This window comes from Harpia harpyja, chromosome 14, assembly GCF_026419915.1.
Source record: "Harpia harpyja isolate bHarHar1 chromosome 14, bHarHar1 primary haplotype, whole genome shotgun sequence".
Lineage (NCBI taxonomy): Eukaryota > Metazoa > Chordata > Aves > Accipitriformes > Accipitridae > Harpia > Harpia harpyja.
The window spans coordinates 10440330-10460590 of NC_068953.1; the positions used below are offsets into that span (position 1 = coordinate 10440330).

Here is a 20261-nt window from a genome sequence, read left to right on the forward strand (position 1 = left end):
ACCACGGGCTAAATATCTGAGTACAGCTTGGGCAGAAAGTACTAAGCTAGCTTTAACATTTAAAAAACAATTTTTAATAAGTTGATTTTATTAATTTTTTTTTTTTTTGGAGAGGTTTTTAGAGCATGGGAATTTTGCCTTTCTTTATTGTCAGCAGTGGAAAGTAGGTTATACTGAAACAGGAAAGGGAGAGATAATGAAAAGGAACCATTTAAATAGTCTAGCTCTTCTCACCTTGGAAAAGAGACAACTGGGTCAGGAGGAAGGAGAATGGGATACTTTTCCCTTTCCTTTAAAGCAACCCCTAAATAACTGGAGAGCTGTACACTGGGAGGTGTAGTAACTTGACAAGCAGGCTTTATGACAGTATGTACCTATTTCAGTTGGAATTTAAATCAGAAAAATAAATTACCTATGTCTGTTTCTTGTGCAGATACCAGCGTGGCTGTCGATCTCTGGCTGCCAATCTGCAAGCTCAGAGTTCAGTTGTGCAGAATCAAATGATAACAGTTGCTGCTAATGAAGCTGATGAAGAAGAGGAATATGATATTCCAGGAGAGATTGAAAATGTTGTAGGTGTGTTAAAACTGGACAGGAATTATTGTAATGCCTGCAAATTAAACGTTTATTGGAAAACAACCTGCTTAGGGCTAAGACAGTCATGTGGGTATCTGTGCTAATTTGAACAATTGGAAAGACTGTATAAATTTCAGTCTATGCAACTGATTAAAATATACTATAGTTTTGTCAAATGATTTGGATTTCAGCATCTCAAGCAGAAACTCAATAATGTAGCATTTGTTGCTGGGTTGGGGGATGGAGTTATTGAAATATGTTTTACCAATTTTATCCAGTAATATGAAAGAGATATCGTGAACCTTTCACAGATGGAAGGATGAATTAAAATCCATAATGAAAAACAAAAAATTGTGGTACATGAAAGCTAAAGAATTACGGTTTAAATTTTTAAGCTGTGGTAATATCAAAGGAACAGCTTTTTTTTTTTTTTTATTAGTATGCAGTCATACAGCAGGTCCTCTGCTAGCTTGCTGGTGGATATGCTGTATATAAATAGGCAAAAATTGCATCAGGAGACTTTTATGAATAATCTAATGAACCACTGGAAAAAGCACCATGACCACCATTTTGAATCTTCCACAGTACTTAAAATTTCAAACCAAATTTTCTCTATTAGAAAACAATTTTGACATCTTTCTTGGTTTTTTGATTTCAAGTCGTACTTGTGTGACAAATAGAAGAAATCTAGATACAAATATTTTTATTTAAACTAAGAGGCAGTTATGTTAAGAGGAAAATGAATTTTGAACATTTTAAGAAATCTTTCTGTTGTTAAATGAGAATAATCTGTTTTGTTTAAATAAAATTATCTGCAGAGCAATTGTTGGTTGGACTGAAAGACAAAGACACTATTGTCAGGTGGTCTGCAGCAAAAGGGTAGGTTTCTTATGGTTACTCTAATAAACTAAAGTAAACAACATAGAAATACAGTCTGATGTAGTCCATGATTGATAATTTGTGTGTACTGTCAGTATTCACAGTTACTTCAAATGGCTTTAGCACAGCTCATGGTATAAAGCCATGTTTGTATGTTTTTCTGATATGAAATTAGGCTGCTCTTCAGGAAAGTTTTAGATAGGTTTGGAAATAAACATTCTGGATAAGACTTGATTTGAAGGGTGTAAAGTAGCATTTCTTCAAAATGTTTTTTTCTCTTCCACTCTAAAAAATGTATTTCTGTGTTAAGTTCGCTACTGTGCAGCTTTTGCTTCGAGTTTGAGATTGTTGTTTTAGGGTAATGGTGTTAGGGTAGTGCATTGTCATCTTGAAGTCAGTCATCTTATTTTAAGTTTCCAGTAACTAAATTTTTTATAGGACTTATTCATCAAATGCAGTACTAATGAATCACTGTATGCTTTTTTTTTTCTTTTAACTTCTGTAGAATTGGTAGAATAACTGGAAGACTTCCAAAAGAATTAGCAGATGATGTGATTGGGTCTCTACTGGACTGTTTTAGGTAAAAATTTTATTTTGCACTTCACATGCATCTGAAACATGTCTGCTTATGAAACACGAGGACAACAGTTAGGAAGAGAGATCTAAAAATCTGTAAATTTTGTTGCCCCCTTCTCCCAGATTTCAAAACCTAAGGCACGGACATGCTAAGGGTGTTCAATAAAGAAATTACTAATAATCCTTCATCTTGACCCCATTCCAAAATAATGTAGGACTGAAGTTGAACTTCAGAGAAATAAAAATTAAAAATGCTCATTAACTTGCTGCTTTAAAAATTCCTGGTGTGCTCCTGTCTTGAGTGTTGTGTGCATCTTCAGAAACATAGTAGAACTGGTAATTATATTCAAAAGGGCTCTGAGGATCACCAGAAATAAGAAGCGATCTCTACGTGAGGGGAGGCTAAAATGTCTAGGAAGAGTGAGGAATAAATGGGGTATAATAGAGGTTTATGAAATCATGAATGGCATGGAAATCATTGCCCTCTAGATTTTTTGTTATTAGAAGCAAACTAAAGTAGCAGGTAGCAGGTTTGGAGTAAAGGAAAGGTGGTGGTTATTCACAGAGCACATAGTTAAACTGTAAAAACTTGTTGCCGCAGGATGTTGTGTATGCTAAGAGTATATGCCTGAACAAAAAACGTTTTTCGTTTCTGCAGACTTGTTCACAATATGCCAGAGTTTGGAAGTGTTTTGGAGATTGTTGCGCTATGCTTGTTCTTATACTATACCTAAGGCATGTACTGTTGGCTGTGTCAGAGGGAGGCTTTTGGGCTAGCTGAAACTTCATTTTGATCACATATAGCTGCTAGGATGTTCTTTTGATGCGCTTTGTTGTTGGATGTCTTGTTTCTGCATCCATGTAGAGCGTGTAAAGGACTGAATTATTAAACAAGTATCATGCTTTTTTTAATATCAAATTGCTCATCAGGTCTACATTGAGTACTTGAGCTTTAAGATCTAAACTAGTGTTTTAGACTATGCTAATAACAAAAAATTTTTTTATTGGCAAAAAATATTGGTAATGTTCAGTTTGTCGCTCAGATGTACTCAGTTTTAAAAAATCTCATATTGGTTGTGAGTACAAATTAAAAGTACCAGCTCAAAAGATAACACATTAAAAAAAGGAGGTATAATGTCTTAAAAACTTGCAAGGAAAGTATCTACTTAGCTGATACTTCCACTGCATTACTGTGATTAATTTAAGGGGTGCTGCTGATCTCAATTATCCCTGGAGCTTCAAAGACCTGTACTCACTGTGTTTTCTTTCCTTGTTTTTCAAGTCATAGGGGTGAGTAATCCAACTAGTAATTGAGTGACCTGCTTTCTTCAGAAACACCTGGGAACAAATGTAGACAAGGACAAAGGGAATCTCTTCTGTATGCTTTGCACTAAATATCTAGTGCCCAAAACAAAAATAAGTCAGTTGCTCATCAGAGGCACTTTAAGTTATATCTCTTGGGATAAGATTTCTTATATGTAGATAGATTAAAAGACAAGAGACAGGCAATAAATAAGTGATCATTTTTCATAATGCAGTGAGGTAATCAGCACAGTCCCGCAAGGGTCTGTATGAGCCCTGTGCTGTTCAACATACTTATAAAGGATTCTGGATAAAAGGTGTACAATGTGTGAGGAAATCAATTGATGATTTAAAGTTAGCTAATGTAGTGAAAACTAAAGGTGACAGAAAAGAAAATGTTATATAAGCTTAAGTTAAGTAACTAGAGAGTAAATAACATACTTCATATAATAGCTACTGAATGCAAACAAATGCACTTTGGGAAAAATGCACCTAGCTGTAAAACAGTTATTACTACTCAGGAGAGAGATCTTGAAGTCAGTGATAGTTCTGTCAAAATGTCAGTGGAGTGCTCAGCAGCTGTCAGAAAAAAGAAGGCAAATGGAATGTTAGGTATTATTAGGAAAGGAAGAGATAACAAAACTGAATCACCGAAAAGTGATTTAACTGGTGGGGATTCTTCCAAGTGGAAAGAAAAAGCAGAGGGATATAATGGAGGTATATAAAATCATAAATATGAAAGAAAGAGGGAAAGCAAGTAATTGTTTACTATTCATTCATTCTCATAATGTGAGAACTGGGAAACATCAGGAAGTACATTTTCACGCAATTATAATTAAACAGTGGAAGTCATTGCCACAGGATGTTATAGAAGCCAAAAGTGTAAAGGGAGTTCAAAAAGGGATTATACAAATTAATGGAAGAGAGTCCCATCAGAGGTTATTAAATACGACATTCTGGCTGCAACCTCTGGCTTGGAAAGTCTCCGTACTGCTGATTGCCAAAGCTAGGAGGAGGCTAATAAGGGAATGATCCTGTACGCTTCGTCTTTGGCCAAGCATCTGCTATTGGTCCATGTCAGAGACAGGATACTGGGAGAGATGAAGCTTTGATATGACCTAGTTTGTCTGTTCAACATTTTATTCTTAGATTCCTATTCCTAGTTTAATACAAAATGAACTTTTTGCATGTTTAGTCATGCAGCGTGCAGCCTTTCCACTTTTCACTCCTTTATCTGCCAGTCCACCAAAAATTGTGTACCATTTTTGATATTTGTGTTCACTGCAAGTTGCTCTGTTTTATGTTTTTTAAAGGTGGATGAACAACACTGTTTGCTTACTACATAAGCTCGTATAATGTGTTTATTGGAAACTATCACTTGAACTTCTTTTGCTAGTTAAGGACTGTGTTTGGCACTAAATTCCTTAGGTTGTTTGGGTATGTTCTGTAAATGTGCATCTTTTGCCAGTATATGAGAAAGTTTTCCTTTTCTTGATGAGTTCCAGGTATTGTAGTCTTCTGTATTGAGTTTACATATATATTGATAAATAGGTTTTTTGCTTATTTGATCATGTTTATAGCAGTATTTATGTTGCACAAAATGGGAAAGAAAGCATGTTCAACTTGTCATTCTTATATTTTAGAAGTCTAACAGGATTAATAAACACATGCTGGTTTGGATTATGTGTCTTTTAAAATGGTAGGAATTCACTGAAAAATGAAATCTGAAAAGGGAAGGCTAGTCTTAACAAAACTTGTCTTTGTTCTAAAATTAGTTTCCAGGAAACAGACAATGCGTGGCATGGCGGATGCCTGGCTCTGGCTGAATTAGGCAGAAGAGGATTGTTACTCCCTTCCCGAATTTCAGATGGTGAGTTGTAGTTGCTGAATGTTAGTAAGTTCACGAATTAACAATTTATAGTATTAGAACTTGAATGTGTGGCAATAGACTGGAATTTGCTGATGTGAGTGTGGTGAATAATGACTGTAGTATTGAATTCTAGAGTAAAAAATATGCCTATGGGGATATTTAAGGTACTTCTGTCAAAAGCATTGCCTTGGGCGTGCCTTTTTTATACTTAATAAATTTTTCTTTCCAAAGTGAAATTAGTTTCTTGGGGTTTTCTTCTTTCTTCCTCCCATGTTTCTGTGTACAGTTGTATAAAAATAATTCTGTATGTCTGTATATTGTGTCAGTGTCATTATTTAAATAGAATATATAAAATAATTGATGACTAAGTTGCTCTTTAAAGCTAGTAGCTTATGCTGTTTGTTTCTGATTAAATTTCAGAGGCCAATTTTGCATAATTTAGTAAACTGTAAATAGTTCACTGTATTTCTGAATATTTGAAAATTTGAAAATTTTGAATTTTGGTTTTTGAAAGATCAGGATGGAAGGAAAAACAACAGGGCAGAGGAATTGTTTCTTTGTGTGTTCTGTATGTATCAACATACATTGAAATACAGAGATATTAATGTGAAAGTAGTAGTTCTCCGTTTTGTGATTTTTGGTCAATTTTTTACAGAGTTGAAGCGACAAAGACATAATGTAGTAGTACACATCCAGGATTGGGCACTTTTACAGCAATATCTTGAGCTAGATGGTTCTTTTGATGTAATTTGGTACTCCTGTGTGGAACAGAGAAGTTGAACACTAGTTTTCAAAAATGTTTCAAAACTGGTGTTTCATACTGGTAAGTTAGGTTGCCAAATCTTTTCTATTCTGAAGATCTGTTGACTTGTCCTACAAGAAACTGTAAAATATGGTATTTAATAGCAGTTTATTATTCTGTCTTCTTGAAAAGAGTTCATGTTCAGTATAGTATCTGTTTTGCATGTGAGAATTTTTGTGCAGCTAGCCTTCAGTTGGTTTCCCTTTTCTAATACTTTTGCCTTTGTATGATAAAGATGAAACAGTTAAAAAACCTACAACTTTAAGAATGGGGAGTCATCCAAACATAAGCCTCTATTTTAGTTCTAACAAAACTGAAACTGTACACCTCTATCAAGGAATCAGGATAGCCTCATCTAATATAATTTTTTAAATCTAAACTGGAAGTTTCATGCAAGTTTGATATTGTACAGGACTGCAAAAGACATGAGTGAATCCTAGCTCTGCTAGTGATTTGACCTGTGCTATGAAACCACTTATCTTCACGTTTTAGGTTGAGTTTTTGTGTGTGTAGAATGGGGATGATAGTTGTATCCTTCACATCCTTCTATTTCTGCAGAGGTGCAGTGAAAATATGTTGCTGCCTATGAAGGTGATTTTAATATACATAGGTTTATATGCAAATTTTTAATTTGTCAGATTGCATAAGAAGTAGCCTTCTGTTACTGGGGCGGAAGAATATAAAGCTAAGATAGGGGAGGAAGGGAAAGAGAGAACACAATCATGGCAGCAAGGTCTTTCTGGGAAAGACTTAGGCATAAAGGTCTAAGGAAAAACGGTTTTATAGGAATTAGAAGTTTCTTAATAAAACAGTGCTAAGAATTCCAGCAGTCATTATGTAAGAAGATGGGTAAGAAACCTAACTGGAGACTATCTTGACTAAACTGCAACTTCTTTGGTTATCTGATACTCAAGAACATGTTGTATAGAAGGCAGAATGGTATGAGTGAAGGATGAGTAAAAAGAGGTAGTCTGAATTTGTAGGGTTATAATTTAGAAAGACTTGGACATAAAATGGGATGCAGCTAGTGAAGAATATAAATGGTAATGACAAATCATGTTATATCTTCATCAGAGTCAAACCTTTATTATTGCTGAGCAGATATAGGCTGCAGAATAGCCATGGCACACTTGACATTGTCCCTTCTCTGTTTTTTTTTCCTTTTGCTTTACTGGACCTTGTTTTCCATTTAAATTAATTTGAAAAAATAATTATACTAAATACAGTATATTCTAGTTTAATTTGCAAGTCTGTCTTATTCAGTTTTGCTTTATGTAAGTTATCCAATCCACTATTAATGTAGAAATTCAAAGTTGATTATAATAATTTGGAGAAAGACAAAGGAATGCATTCTGGAAGTTGGAAGAAAAGTTAACACAGTGATCTTAAGAGGAACTGTGTTGTACTTTGAAAGACAGACTTATGTTCAAATTGTCCTTTACAAAATTATTTAAGAAATTAGGACAAGTGCAAAGTAGTATTCCTAGTTAGGAATAAGTAGCTACACAATTCAAGACACATGGAGTCACTTCTAGGCAGCAGTTATACCGGAAAGGACGTAAGAGTTCGTGTGGGTCTCCCATATCATTCCACAATTTTATTTATCTTAGTAGAACAAGATGGTGAAAAAGAAGTCATGAACAGTGTGGTAATCCTTCCATCTTACTTGATACTAAAATTATGACACATAGGGTACTCATCTTAGGACATCACACTTAAAAGATTATTTAAAGAAAGCTAGCCTAAAGCAGCAGGAATCATGAGAAGAACAGAAAATAAGACTGATGGGGAAAGACTGAAGGAACTAAGCTTGCTTGGTTGAGTGAAGACAAAGCTGAAAGCTTATACTCTTCCTCTTAAAAGAAAACCTGTACTTTTGACAACTATTTTCAGTGACCAGAACAAGACCATAGGTAATGGGTATAATTTCCAGCAAGAGAATATTTAGATAAGCATTAGGACTGACTTTGTTATTCTAAAGGAACTGGAGCCCTACAATAATTTGTTTATGGACACTGAGTTAGAAAGGTTTCTGTTAGGAAGGACAGAAATCAAGTTAATCAAGGTATGGAGAGCTGTTTGAGTAGTTAACCTTCATGGTTCCCTTCAGCCTAGTTTTTATTTAATTTGAGGAATGGAGATGAGGTAGACTTCATCAATGGAGCTTGGTTTTAGGAACAATATTTGTATAGAGATGGTGAAGAATTAATCCTTGAAATGTATGAAAAACCACCAAAAAGTTTTTCCTTATTGATTTAAAGAAATTCAAATTAACAATAAAAGAGATACATGAGATTCTTCTTAAATTATGGATAAGGGAAACTATGAAATGTTCTGCTTCCAGAGATTAGTGAGGCAAATAACTTCATGTAGTTTAAAAAACAGCAGTGGCAATGCTAGACTCCGTAATTTCATGTTTGGAAATTATGGATTTGGTAGCATACATCCCTAAGCTTGAAGCTTTAAACTTGGCCTAGAAAGAAGCTCTTTCTCTTCTTACAGCCTTGCTGTTGTAACTTGAGTTAATTGGACCTTTTCTGTTACCATATTCCCTTTGTTCAAACTCAGATTGATATTCTTGTCTTTTGTAGAAGTTTTGATAAGCTTTAAGGCAGAGGGAACTCTTGAGGTTCATCATAGGGAGCTAAAGTACAGATGAATTAATCTGCATGATGAACTTCCTTCACTGAAGGAACCTCCTTTTTTTTAGAGTTGATGGGTATTCCATGCCAAATTCTACTTCTAAATTGAAAATTTAGCTAGCAATTTCTTCGCTAATTTTTCTTCCAAATATGTGTTACAGATAGTGTAATGAATGTATTTGTGTTCATTAATGACTTTCCATATATTTTAAGTACAGGTCATAGATTTATTTGAAAAATTGCAAGTTTATATACACAGTTATAGAAGAAGAAAGTAGTTTTAGGATGTATGTAGAAGCACACTGAAACTGATAATTAGTGATACATGTATACTGAAATAACACCTTCACCAGGAGAGTTTGCCTGTGGTGAAATAAATTATATAAATAACCTTTTACGCTTGGAGTTTGAAGGTTGCCCAGTGTCTGTCTAACCTCAAAGGATTAGGCATCTAAATTGTTTAGATCTTCAAATTTTCAGTATTGTTTTCACAGTGGTTCAGTTAAAGGTGAACATAAACTGCATTTGTTAAATTAGTGCAGGCTTTCTTTGGTTTAACTTGAGTCTTGTTCTTAGTCAACATAAGAAAAGCTTGCTTATACAAGGTTTGGATCAGTTTGTTTAAACTGTCGTCTGCCTATGAGTAACAAAATTTGGTCTGTTGTTCTGTATTATGGCATAATGGCAAAGGGCATTCATACACAAAACAGTTTTTACAGTAAATTCTAAATAGGCAGGTTTAATGTTAAGCTTATTTAAACTACTGCACAGTGAAATAAAAAGATTTTCAAAGAAAAAAGACAAAAAAGCCCTATTAAGTGAAATTAAGCCTGAAAAAGACTATGACAGTATGTTACTGAACAATATTATTTCTAGAGCTTAAGCATCTTTTAAGAAAAGAAGTTGTAAAAGTTATTTTACATTAATACAATTGCAAAAAACCTTAAAGATTCATCTAATATACTTTGGCTTTAGTAATGAATGCAAAAATTCACTCATCAAAATCTGAGCTTATACAAGGGAAAGTTCAGTTACTTAAAAATATTAATATAAAATTATGAACATTATTTACATGGGAGAGGTTGAATGTATCTTGTCATGGACCAAACCCAATAAGAGATGGTTTGTAGGAATTTTATGATGCTGCTGGTAACTAGCTTCTATGACCAGAAACTCACTGGAAAGTGAAGTATTAAGATACTCTTGTTCTCTTCCTTAAAGTGAAGACTCTGCTACAGTCATTTGGCCTTACTCTTTTAGTGCCTTGCTGTGATTTTGCTGATTCTTTTTGATTTGTCCTTTTTTGTCCTTTTACTTTTTGATTGCACTGAGTATCCTGAGTATCAGAAGAATTAAGAGTAGCTTCTGTACATGAAGCATTACTGTCCTGAGGACTCTGTCCTTCGTTGTCCATTCTAACTTTGCTCGGGCTGTACGCAGCTAGCTGACAGAGAGCTACAGCTGCTGTTTGTTTCTGTTCATCACAGCTGTCAATTATTCTTAAGTCTTGAGCTTCATTACAGGGAGCTGCGAAAGAAGATTTGTCACATGCACCGTTAATAGGGTTCTTGGGGTTACATGCATCTGCTCCAGAGGTTTCGTTTTCGGTGTTTGGAGAAGTAGCAGCACCATTATCGTGAGATGGACTGTGGAATGACGTTTTCAGGCTTACTGTGTTACAGGAATCTTTTACTGAGAGGTTGAGAGGCATGTCTTGCAATTCCAGAAAGTTCTGACTTTCTGTTTTGGATGTGGTTTTGTATGCATGCTCATGAATAGGTCCTGTGTTTGTGTCAGCCTTTTTTGAAAGATTAAGGGGAACTATCCCTGTGTCTTCTTCCGTGTTGGACAGTGAGCCTTCATTGTTATGGCATTCGTTCTGTGTGTGTGAATCTTCATCAGTGACATTAATGCTGAAAGAAATGAGGAGAAAAGAGAATTCACTATCAGTTGCTTTTTTAAATTGGGGCTGAGAAAGTGGGCAGGAAGAAAGAAAAAATCTGTCTAGAAGTCTGACAATTTTATTGTTTCTCCTTTAACTCCCCCAAGTCCCTTTCACCATACACATCGCTGTAACAAAGATAATTTCCTGAAATGTAACAGACACATGCATAGTAATAGTATTGGAAATACCTGATACACTTAAGGAAAATGAGTGGTCTACTCACTATAGCAACTGTGAGTTTTACTGTGTTTTGCACAGTTAACATAGAACAAATTATCTCAATGCTGTAAATTTAAATATATTTTGGGGGCATTGCATGAAATGTGTCCATCTATCTTTGTGTGTCCCTAGTAAATCTGACAAGAATTTGCAAAGTGATTTTACTATTTTACCTGGTAGGTGATTCTCCTCTATCTTGCTGTGTCTGCACACTTTGAAGTAGAGTTGGTTGATCAGTGCTTTTTCTCACAGGTCTGAAAGCTGTGAAGTTTTCTTCTGGTTGATCATACTTGCCAAGTGATGTGGAAGATGACTTGTTAGAAAGGTCAAATAAGCCTTCGCATGCATGGCTTGTCTGAGTGAAGTTGGTTGGGCTAGGTCTGCCGGGGGAGCCTGTTGCAGCACTTCCTGCAAGAGGGCTCATTTTAGCATTCTCTCTTTCATTTTGGTCATCTTTGGAATGACTTTTGGCATGCAATAATGTAATTTCTTTTTCATAATCTGCTTGTTTTTTATGTGAACTTAGAGGATATTGTTGGGATGGGCTTAAAGAAGCTGGATACAGCAAGGTAGTTTCTTCCATTAGATGAGAATTTTGATCTCTGTTAATACCAGCTACATGTGAAAATCTGTAAAATGGAGGATCTGTTGGCCTACAAAATCCATAAGGTATCGGAGGAGTGGAATGATATTGTTGGAACAATCGATAGTGTTCATACGCTGATGGATTTATGGGTTTTGGAAGTGGCCCAGGGTGGGGAAGAAAGTGCCTTTGATCTTGTGTGCCATAGACAGACAGAGCAGAGCTTTCACACTCTGAATTACCTGGAAGCAAGTAAGGTGTATAGATAGCTAGCCTATGCTCATAAAAATGGGGTGAGTACTCAGGAATCATCGGTTGCATGTAAGGTGAAATGGAACCAAAGCCTTTTGTGGGAGCAACTTTATGTGGAAACTCTGGGAGGAAAGTAGAACCTGCTTTCCATGGGTGACTTGGTGCATGAAATGCAGACTTAGTGTGAAAGGGTGAACTTTTGTTAGAGAGCGATATAATTTCAGATACTTCACTATTTTCTGGGCCTTTACTATCCCTGTGTTCTCCTACAGGAACAAAAGCTGAGGGTCTTACAATGCTGTCCAATAGAGGCTGCATGCTGATAGCACTTTCTGCTGTAGTACTGGCAGGGGTTAATTCCTTCTGAATTGCAGGTTTTTGTCCTTGAATTGCTGTGTGTGTTGGCTGGTTTTGTAATTCAACGTTCTCCTTGGCATCTTCTTTTGCAAAAGGATATTGAGGCTTTGAATCGAGATTTGACAGTCCATTTGTGACAGATTTGGAAGAAGTCGGTTTCACTGTAGATTCAAGCTGATTGATCTGTTTGGGCTCCAAGGAACTGGTCTTTGGACACTTGATAATGCGATCCTGCTCTGATACTAAAGTAATTGAGTTTTTGCAGAGGCCATACTTCATATGGTTAAAAAGGTGGGATTTCTCATTGCAAGTAAAGGGGCACTGAAAGCACTTGTACTTAAATGGTTTTCCTGGTGGTCTTGGGATGTAATGAGGCTTCTTTGGTTTACGTTCTTTGAGGAGACTCATTTTTGTTCTGCTTTAAACAATTAAATGTAATTGTTCTTTATAAAAACTTTCTTGTGGTTAGCTTTCCTCAGTTTTAGCCTCTTGATGTTTCCAGTTTTTCAGGTTTCTAGAATCCTTCTTCCCAGGTGAAGAGAGGAAGCCAACTCCTGTGGTGTCTCAGGGAAGAGGGGGTGCCGGAAAACAACACTTTTGCAACTGGTAGTGCAGGAACTGTAACACAAAGTTTAAAATTAGCTGTAGTGGAACATTGGAACTAAATACAAAGTAATGCATTCTTTTAACTGTATTCCCCTTCATATTACATACGATGTGTTGTGGGTTTTTTTAAAACAAAACAAAAATGCTAGATGCCAGATTTGAGATAGACATACATTAAAGTTTGACACCCTTCCACACCTCAACGTAGTCACAGAAGTGGCCTAATTTTCGGCAGTACTAGTCACCTGCCACTGCTACTGGCTTGAAGGAGTTTTCTTTGAAAACTGAAGGAACATTCATTCAGAAGATGAAAGTAGAAATCTAGGTGGAGCTGTTGAGAGAGAAGCGGAGGTGGGCAGGATGAGAAGAGGCAGGTCCTGGCAGCAGCTGGATATGGGGCAAGCCTGTCAGGCCGGTTGGGGAGAGAGAGGAGGGAATTTCCTGCTTTGGTGAAATGAGGGTGGAGTGGATTGGTTGCACTTGGGTAGCTGACTTGGCTCTTTCAGAGACTGACCAACCCCCTCTTTTAACTGGCATGGCATTTCCTAACAGCCTAATCTCAATGGATACCTCAAAAGTGGCCAATCTCTCGAAGGATAAAACCACACCAATTTTCTTCCTCTTCCTAATTCAATTAAGAGAAATGAGTACTGCAATATCTGACTAATAGAATCTTCTGCTTGATAAACACATTTCACATTCTTCTGCTGTGTAGCACCTTACATATTGCATATAGTTAACACAGACACACAAGTGTATTAATTTGGGTAAAAAAGTGTCTGACAGTAATTGATTTATAGGGGAGTGATCTATCTGCCTTTCTTCAGAAAAACTAAGGTTGTGGATACTTTATACAGCCTAATGATTTGCTCAGTAGATAAGTCAGGAGGGCTTGTATCAGCTTGTTCCATTATGTTCACTGATTCTGAAGGCGTGAGAAACTCTCAGAGTCAAGTTCTCATGATTTTATAGGATGTGTTATGGCAGAGATCTAAAAACTGATGATTTCATCATGAACTATAAGCATCATTATCAAAATGATGACTGTTGCAAAACCACGTACTGTATCTATTGTGTTACCCGAAACTACAGGAATACTAATTGTAAGAGTGACTAGATAGCATGATATTTTTATTTATTTTTTTTTTAAAAAAAAGCTTTTTGCATAGAAGTTTGGATTAGTAGTATTAAAATACTAAGTTTATGAAAAGAACTGCTGGTAATTACATGCTGTGAGATTTTAGTTAAAGTAGAGATGTTTTGCATTTCCTAAATCAGAGATTATTTAATAGACAATGACATGCAACACGTTATGAAAACTGAAGGCAAAGCTACAGAATTGCTGCTTGTTTCATCAGGTATAGTAATTCTAGCAAATTGTATTGAATGTTGTTTCTGATGTCATAGAAATATTAATTTTGTTAAAATAGTAATTGTGAAGGTACCCTGAAAAATGCAAAGCTGCTTTCTAAGTAGAAAAAACAATCAAGCTTTTTCTTAAAATTAACAAATGATTAAATGTGCAGTAGCTGAAAGAAAAAGGAATGTGTAGAGAAGTAGCCTTTTATTTTTCAGGTTTTAGCAAAACTTTTTTCATTGTTTGAGTTGGATACTGATACTGTAACAATGAAAAAAAATTGAATTATACAGCAACATGTTAAATAAAGTCTTGTCATTGGAGTCTGGTTAAAATGATAATTCAATAAATTACAAAAAAATCATATAGTTTAAAAAATATTTTAAAGAATGACAGCTAGAATTCCTTTGAAAGATTAAGAGTAATGCTTTTACATAAAATATTGAAGCGTAGGAGGGGAGGTCCAGATAGGGAACTGGTTTTTGGTTTGTTTTTTTTTTTTCCTGCCTTAAGTGAGCTTGTTGCATTTATCTTTGACTAATGATGTATAACTAACATGGACAATTTGTAATGGACTTGGTCAAGTCAGTTTGTACCTGTTGTTCTTTATATCTTCTTGGAAATACTTGTACTAATTATTCTTGAAAAAAAGATATTGTTGTCAAAACTTCATTGCATTCTTAGTTGAACCATTTATGATAACAGTCCGAATTTGCATTCAGGTGCAGCACTTATAATAAAGAGATGTTAATTAGATTTTCTTGTTCTGCTAGCTTTCCTTTGCTTAATAATGAAAATTCCTGTGTGTCCTGTTCCCCCCCACCCCGACTTTGTACTTGGTATTTAACTTTGATTCAAGTTATTCCTGTTCAACAGAGTATTAACTATCGTTTCTTAATAAGATAAAATGCATTGTTGCAGTTTTAATCTTAAAAGTTTAGAGCGATGGAGCTTCTTTGCCATGTGTACCACGGGAGAGAATTACAACGGTGCTTTTTTTTTTTTTTTTTTTTTTAAATTTGTTTTGATGGCATGGTTAGCCTGCAGACAGTAGTTCTCCCAGAACCTGCTGCTCGGACTTGAGAGGTGTAGAACGAGTAGCTTATTTTAAAGGGTGTTTACCCTTTCGTAAACTTAGGCTGGTGTCAGCCAGATGGATGTTCTGTTTCTCTCTTTTACTATTTAATCCCTTTTTTTCTCATGGTTTAAAAATGCCAGTAATAAAATATTTCTAAACCCAGACAAGAAGGATAATTTCTCCTCCAATCTCTTAAGTAAAACACAGGAGTATCTGGCAGAGGTACATATTTCATAATTAAAAAAAATTAAAACTATTTGATCCCACACATACAGCTGGAAAAGACATTAGTGGTTTAAAATAGGTGCAACCAATTAAAACTGTCTCTTTATAAATAATGTTACTTGCAGTTGTACAATGTATGTTTTGTGCTACCAAAATTAAAACTTAGTATTAGAAAGAAGAATCAAAATAAGTAGTTGCTTTTTCCTTAAACTTGAATGCAATAACTTGTGATACCCTTTAAAAGTGGGGAAGAATTCTTCAGTAGCAGGATGATAATTTTCATGTAACTTTTTTTTTTTTTTCAGATTGAGAATTTATATCCTGTATATCTGATTTTAGAAATGCAGGTAGTTATATATTGTTAAAATTTTCTCTTTCTAGTTTTGAATTGTAGTAGTATTATTTATTTATATTTTTATTGAAAACAGTTATTCAGATAATATTGGTTAAACTTGAGGTTGTCTTAGTTGTTTGTTTCTTGTCAATAGTATACCTCCTCACGGCTTTCTAATCTGTAGCCCTTTTCAACCTGAGACTGATAGCTGCAAGTTTTTTTTCCTTCTATTTTTGAAAGTATGTTGTTGGTACCTCCTTGCCTTTAACATATTAGCAGGTTCAGAAAACAAGAATATCGTTTAACATTGTGTGCATGTGTGTGTATATAAATACATAAACAAAAATGTACGTGGGTATAAGTGTATACACACATGTATTCACAGATGTATTCATACACACGCATACACACACACACACATATATAAGTACATATATATATATGTGCATGTTGTTTTTTAGGTTTTTAAGTAGTCTAAATTGTTTAAGATGCCCAGTTGATCAAAGAGGAAATTTCAAAATGTCTTTTATTACAAGCAGGGATGGTAATTATATTTCTTTTTAGGACACTGCTTTAGCAAACTACGTAACAGTTTGTCATGCACACTCCATTATTATTGCAGTATCCTTTTGGTGATGTTGATCTCTCTGACCAGGAGTACTTACTGGGGTGGAACATTTTGAAGGACATGCTATAATTAAAATATTGTGATGTGGCATTATTGCATAACTCAAGGACATGCCATTGTCACCTACCTAGAGTGTTGCAAGAACAAGATTTGTGAGTTTTATTCTAGCTGAGATTTTCCAGTGATTAACTACCACTCCCTTCTAAACTTCCAGTTCCTTTAAACTGAAAGATAAATTTTAACGCAACTGTTTGTTAATTAGGAGGAAACATGGGCGAGAGGAGTGGGTTGGTAAGGACTGGAAAGGAAGCGTGTGTTGAAGGTACGGACCAAAGAGGACTGCGTGCTTGTGTGTGAGGGCACGCATGTGTCTGTGTGTGTGTGTGTGTGCGTGCAAGAGGAAGTACAGAAACAGAGATTAAGTAAGTTGGTTAGCCAGTGTGGATAAGAAATAAAAATTTTTGTAAATATTAAGTTAATAATTCAGTGTCTTAATACACTTTTAATTGACTAGAGAGAGGATAACTCAAAACAACCCAATTTTCTGTGCTAAATTCCCAGAAGCTGGAAAAAATAATAAATCAAAACTGGAGTACCTTATTTCATACAAGCTTTTCAGATTAACCCGACACTACTGTATGAAGAATAGTTGGCAGACTAAACGTAGCAATTTTAAGCAATACAGCTTTTTGTCATACTTCAATACATTAACTTCCCATATGAAAAAAGGTGCTTAAAACACTTTTCACCTACAAGAGTTAATTATTGTGAAAACTTGCAAGAGTTAGTTTTTTCTCAAACTAAAATATTTCCCTCTCCTGTTGAAACTTTCTGCTGAAAGCTTAAACTGGTGCAGTTAAATGCACCTGCTAGGAGTAACCTAGGCTTTTGAGAGAGCTGAAAAATGAACACTTCTGATTTACTTTTTAGATGTTAACATGAACACACTTTATTTGAAAAAAATGCTCTAAAGAAATGTACTTACCAGATACATAGATGTCTGAAACCTTCAAGGTGATCACTGTTGGTAAGCTGTAGCTGTCACTGCTGAGAGAGAAGTACCTGTTCTCTGCTTGATCTCTAAGTGAAACTGCAGGAGGTTGTTTCAGGGGGAGGGACTTAAGAAGTGTAGGAGTTGAGCCCTCGGGGTGTAGAGATGCACCTGATATTACTCCAGCCTGAAGCTACGATTCATTTGTTTGCGTCCACTGCTTTCATTCAGCATTACCTCAGCATCTAAGCTATCGAAGAGAGCTCTTGTCCCTTTTGTGCCCTCCAACAACCAAGTTTTACTCTGAACTGTAGTGTCTGTTCCTCTGAGTAGCAGTGTGCAATGTGGGGTCAAAAATGGCTTAGGTAATATACTGAGCTTTTAATATATTTAACTTTCGTAGATGTGACTTGTGGGCAGCAGAATGGACTGTACACAGGGGGTAGCAAAGCTTAAAAAATAATAATTTTACTCTTTTTTTAGAGACTGACATTTTTTATTGAATGCCTGTGTAGCTTTAATATTGTTGCTCTTTTCTTCCTCCCCCTCTCCATTTTTATTTAAATCTTTTTGTCCTTCATAAGTCTCCTTTCTGAAGGCGGGACTGAACTAACTCCAAGCTTGCTTGCCACAGGAACCTGCCAAAGCTTGCCTATAATCAACAGTCAAATGTACAGATCCTGTAAATGGAAAGGAGTCACCTCAGTAAGAAATTGATTATCACGTCTATATGTTTGCTTAGGAGCTGTGAAATTGAATGGCGAAAGGAGAAAGTCAACTGATCATCCACTGATTAGTACTAGCACTTGCTTTTAGTTGCATTTTAGTTAGAATTTATAAATGACAAATTTATTAGTGTATTTGCTAGTCATCTAGTGACATTGCTGAGTTGTTTAGTGAAAGATTAACCTCTTGCATACTGGTTGTTAAAAGGAAAATCTTTTGATAGTTTTAGCTCTCTCTAAAAAACATTCCTGTTACTGAATGTAAAAACAAAGGGGTTTTTGGCTACTAATTCTAATGTTATTGAGATGTTAAAATTTCTGTTCAAAACTGTTAAATTCAGCTGGATGAACATGATAACTGTCTTGTTTCATCCACTGCTCTATAGATAAGACAGCTGCAGATTACTGAAACTTTTAAATATAGAAATAGGATTAATTTTATACTTGGCAAAGGTATGATCTTTTGAATGAAAATTATTAAGGAAATTGTCACCTGGGTAAAAGTTTTTCAAAATCAATCTCTAAATAGTCTCTTAAAAATAATTTTAAAGGTGTGGCTTTTATCTTGATGGAATGACTTACAGACATCTACTTTCCTATCTGGGTAGGCAGATCACCATCCTTCCCCTTGCTATGCCAATGTAGTTTTCTGGAAAATTTTTCTGAATATAAGCAATCACTAATTTTAAGGTAGAAAGGTGGCTCATGTGTTTTGGTTTTGTTGTTTGGTTTTTTTTTTTAATTTTTTTATTATTATCTTCCTATAATGCAGCTTAGCAGTGTAAAAAGATGTCATATTACAGTCTAGTTTGTAAATCCTTTGGCTTTAGATGGATTAACAAGAGTGTTTGTAGTCCGTCATTCTTCCATTTAGTTGTAAAATGTTTAGAAGAAAAGTAGTGTATTAGAAAATTCTATCTGCAGAGAAAGATCTTGTAATGTCTGCATTCAGAAACATCTCTGAAAAGACCTAAGGAGAAAAGTCCTTTGCTTTCTCAACAGAAGATGTTATTCAGTAGTTCTCAGTCCGTAGAGAATAGCCTTTCTTTCCTGTCAGTAAGTTTGTGTGCCATATCAATCTACGTAACTGTCCTCATTTTTCTTCTGCAAATGTGGATCATTTTATGTTGGCTGTAGCTGAAGGAAGGTACCATCAGGTTTCTATTTTTGCATGTGATGAGGTGGAGGTAGGTTTCCTTGAATAGAATCAGATCAGATTTTTTTGTTTTGAAATAAAATTGCAATTTCTGGCATCTAGAGGAAGCTATTGAAGGACTCCTTTAATATAGGTGACTGAACTGGGATAAGAGGCAGTCAATATTTGAACTTTGATTTTATTTTTTCCCCCCTTCTCCCTATCCCATTTCCCTGATCTGGTATGTCGAGGGGAGACATGATGTCCAGTTGCTGCCTTGACCCAAGGAAAACAATATTTTAAATCTAGCTACTTCCTGAAAGTTGCTATTAGTCAGATCAGCTGAAATCAGATGTGAACAAAGTAGAACTGGAAAAAAAAGAACAGCTAATGTAAATTCTCCTTTTCTTGGTGCTTGGATGGTATTCAAAAATCCAAATCTGGGGGAAAAGATTCACTGGCGGACTGCAGAAAAGGAACGTGAGAGCTCCTGTTTGTGTATACTTCTAGAAGTAATAAATCTTGATTGCAGTGATACTGTTTCATCACTTATTTTTATTAACTCATTATACTTGCATCTTGAGTATTAGATAAACTGAACCCAGTCACTTGTTGGTAGCACCATTTTTAGTTTACCTGAGCACAAGTCAGATTAATTAAGAGCACCAGGATTGACATAGTAAAATTTGGATTTATTGATATTTTTCTCCCAAGTTGCTTTTTTAAAGTGTGATTATTTTTGTATCTCTGGAGGGCTGAAGCTTCAGGTTTATATCTTCTTTGGTGTAGAATATACTTCTTTGTTCTGAGTTCTATATAAGTATTGTTTAGCTGTAGTTGAATTTCGTAGGTTTAATTACTGTAGCATAAAAACTGCCATTCTATAAATCTTACAAACTTCCTGCTTCATGTTTTTATATGAATTTTGTGGCTCAGCTTTAGCACTAAACAGAAAACAAAATGTCACTAGCAGAAACCATACATATAAATGGGATAAACTTAACCTATTCTTGATACACTGCTCACCTAATTTTTATTTTCCTCTTGCACTCAAAATTCCATTTCCTAGGTGTATGAAAGAGTGCCGAGTGTTGCTCTGGTCAGTTATCAACGCCTCTGTTGATCAGATAATTCTTCATTTTCTGCCCTAATGCAAAGAATGGTCCTGGTGACTGGGTT

The 20261-nt window shown here is 35.3% G+C and overlaps 2 protein-coding genes across 4 annotated transcripts in view; one reads left to right on the forward strand and one right to left on the reverse strand.

The window, feature by feature from the left end:
• Positions 1 to 20261, forward strand: part of TBCD (tubulin folding cofactor D) — a 131877-nt gene that overhangs the window by 23353 nt on the left and 88263 nt on the right. For all 3 annotated transcript variants that reach the window (XM_052809088.1, XM_052809091.1, XM_052809090.1), the window contains exons 11-14: positions 434 to 576; positions 1395 to 1455; positions 1961 to 2035; positions 5109 to 5203. In XM_052809088.1, coding sequence (XP_052665048.1) covers positions 434 to 576; positions 1395 to 1455; positions 1961 to 2035; positions 5109 to 5203 — 374 coding nt within the window. The remainder of the gene's footprint in view (positions 1 to 433; positions 577 to 1394; positions 1456 to 1960; positions 2036 to 5108; positions 5204 to 20261) is intronic.
• Positions 8866 to 17327, reverse strand: ZNF750 (zinc finger protein 750). The gene is made up of 3 exons (XM_052809092.1): positions 17217 to 17327; positions 10985 to 12621; positions 8866 to 10560 (listed from the first exon to the last, which is right to left on the reverse strand). Exons 2-3 carry the CDS (start codon positions 12409 to 12411, stop codon positions 9840 to 9842), a joined length of 2148 nt encoding a protein of 715 aa, XP_052665052.1. The 5' UTR covers positions 12412 to 12621; positions 17217 to 17327; the 3' UTR covers positions 8866 to 9839.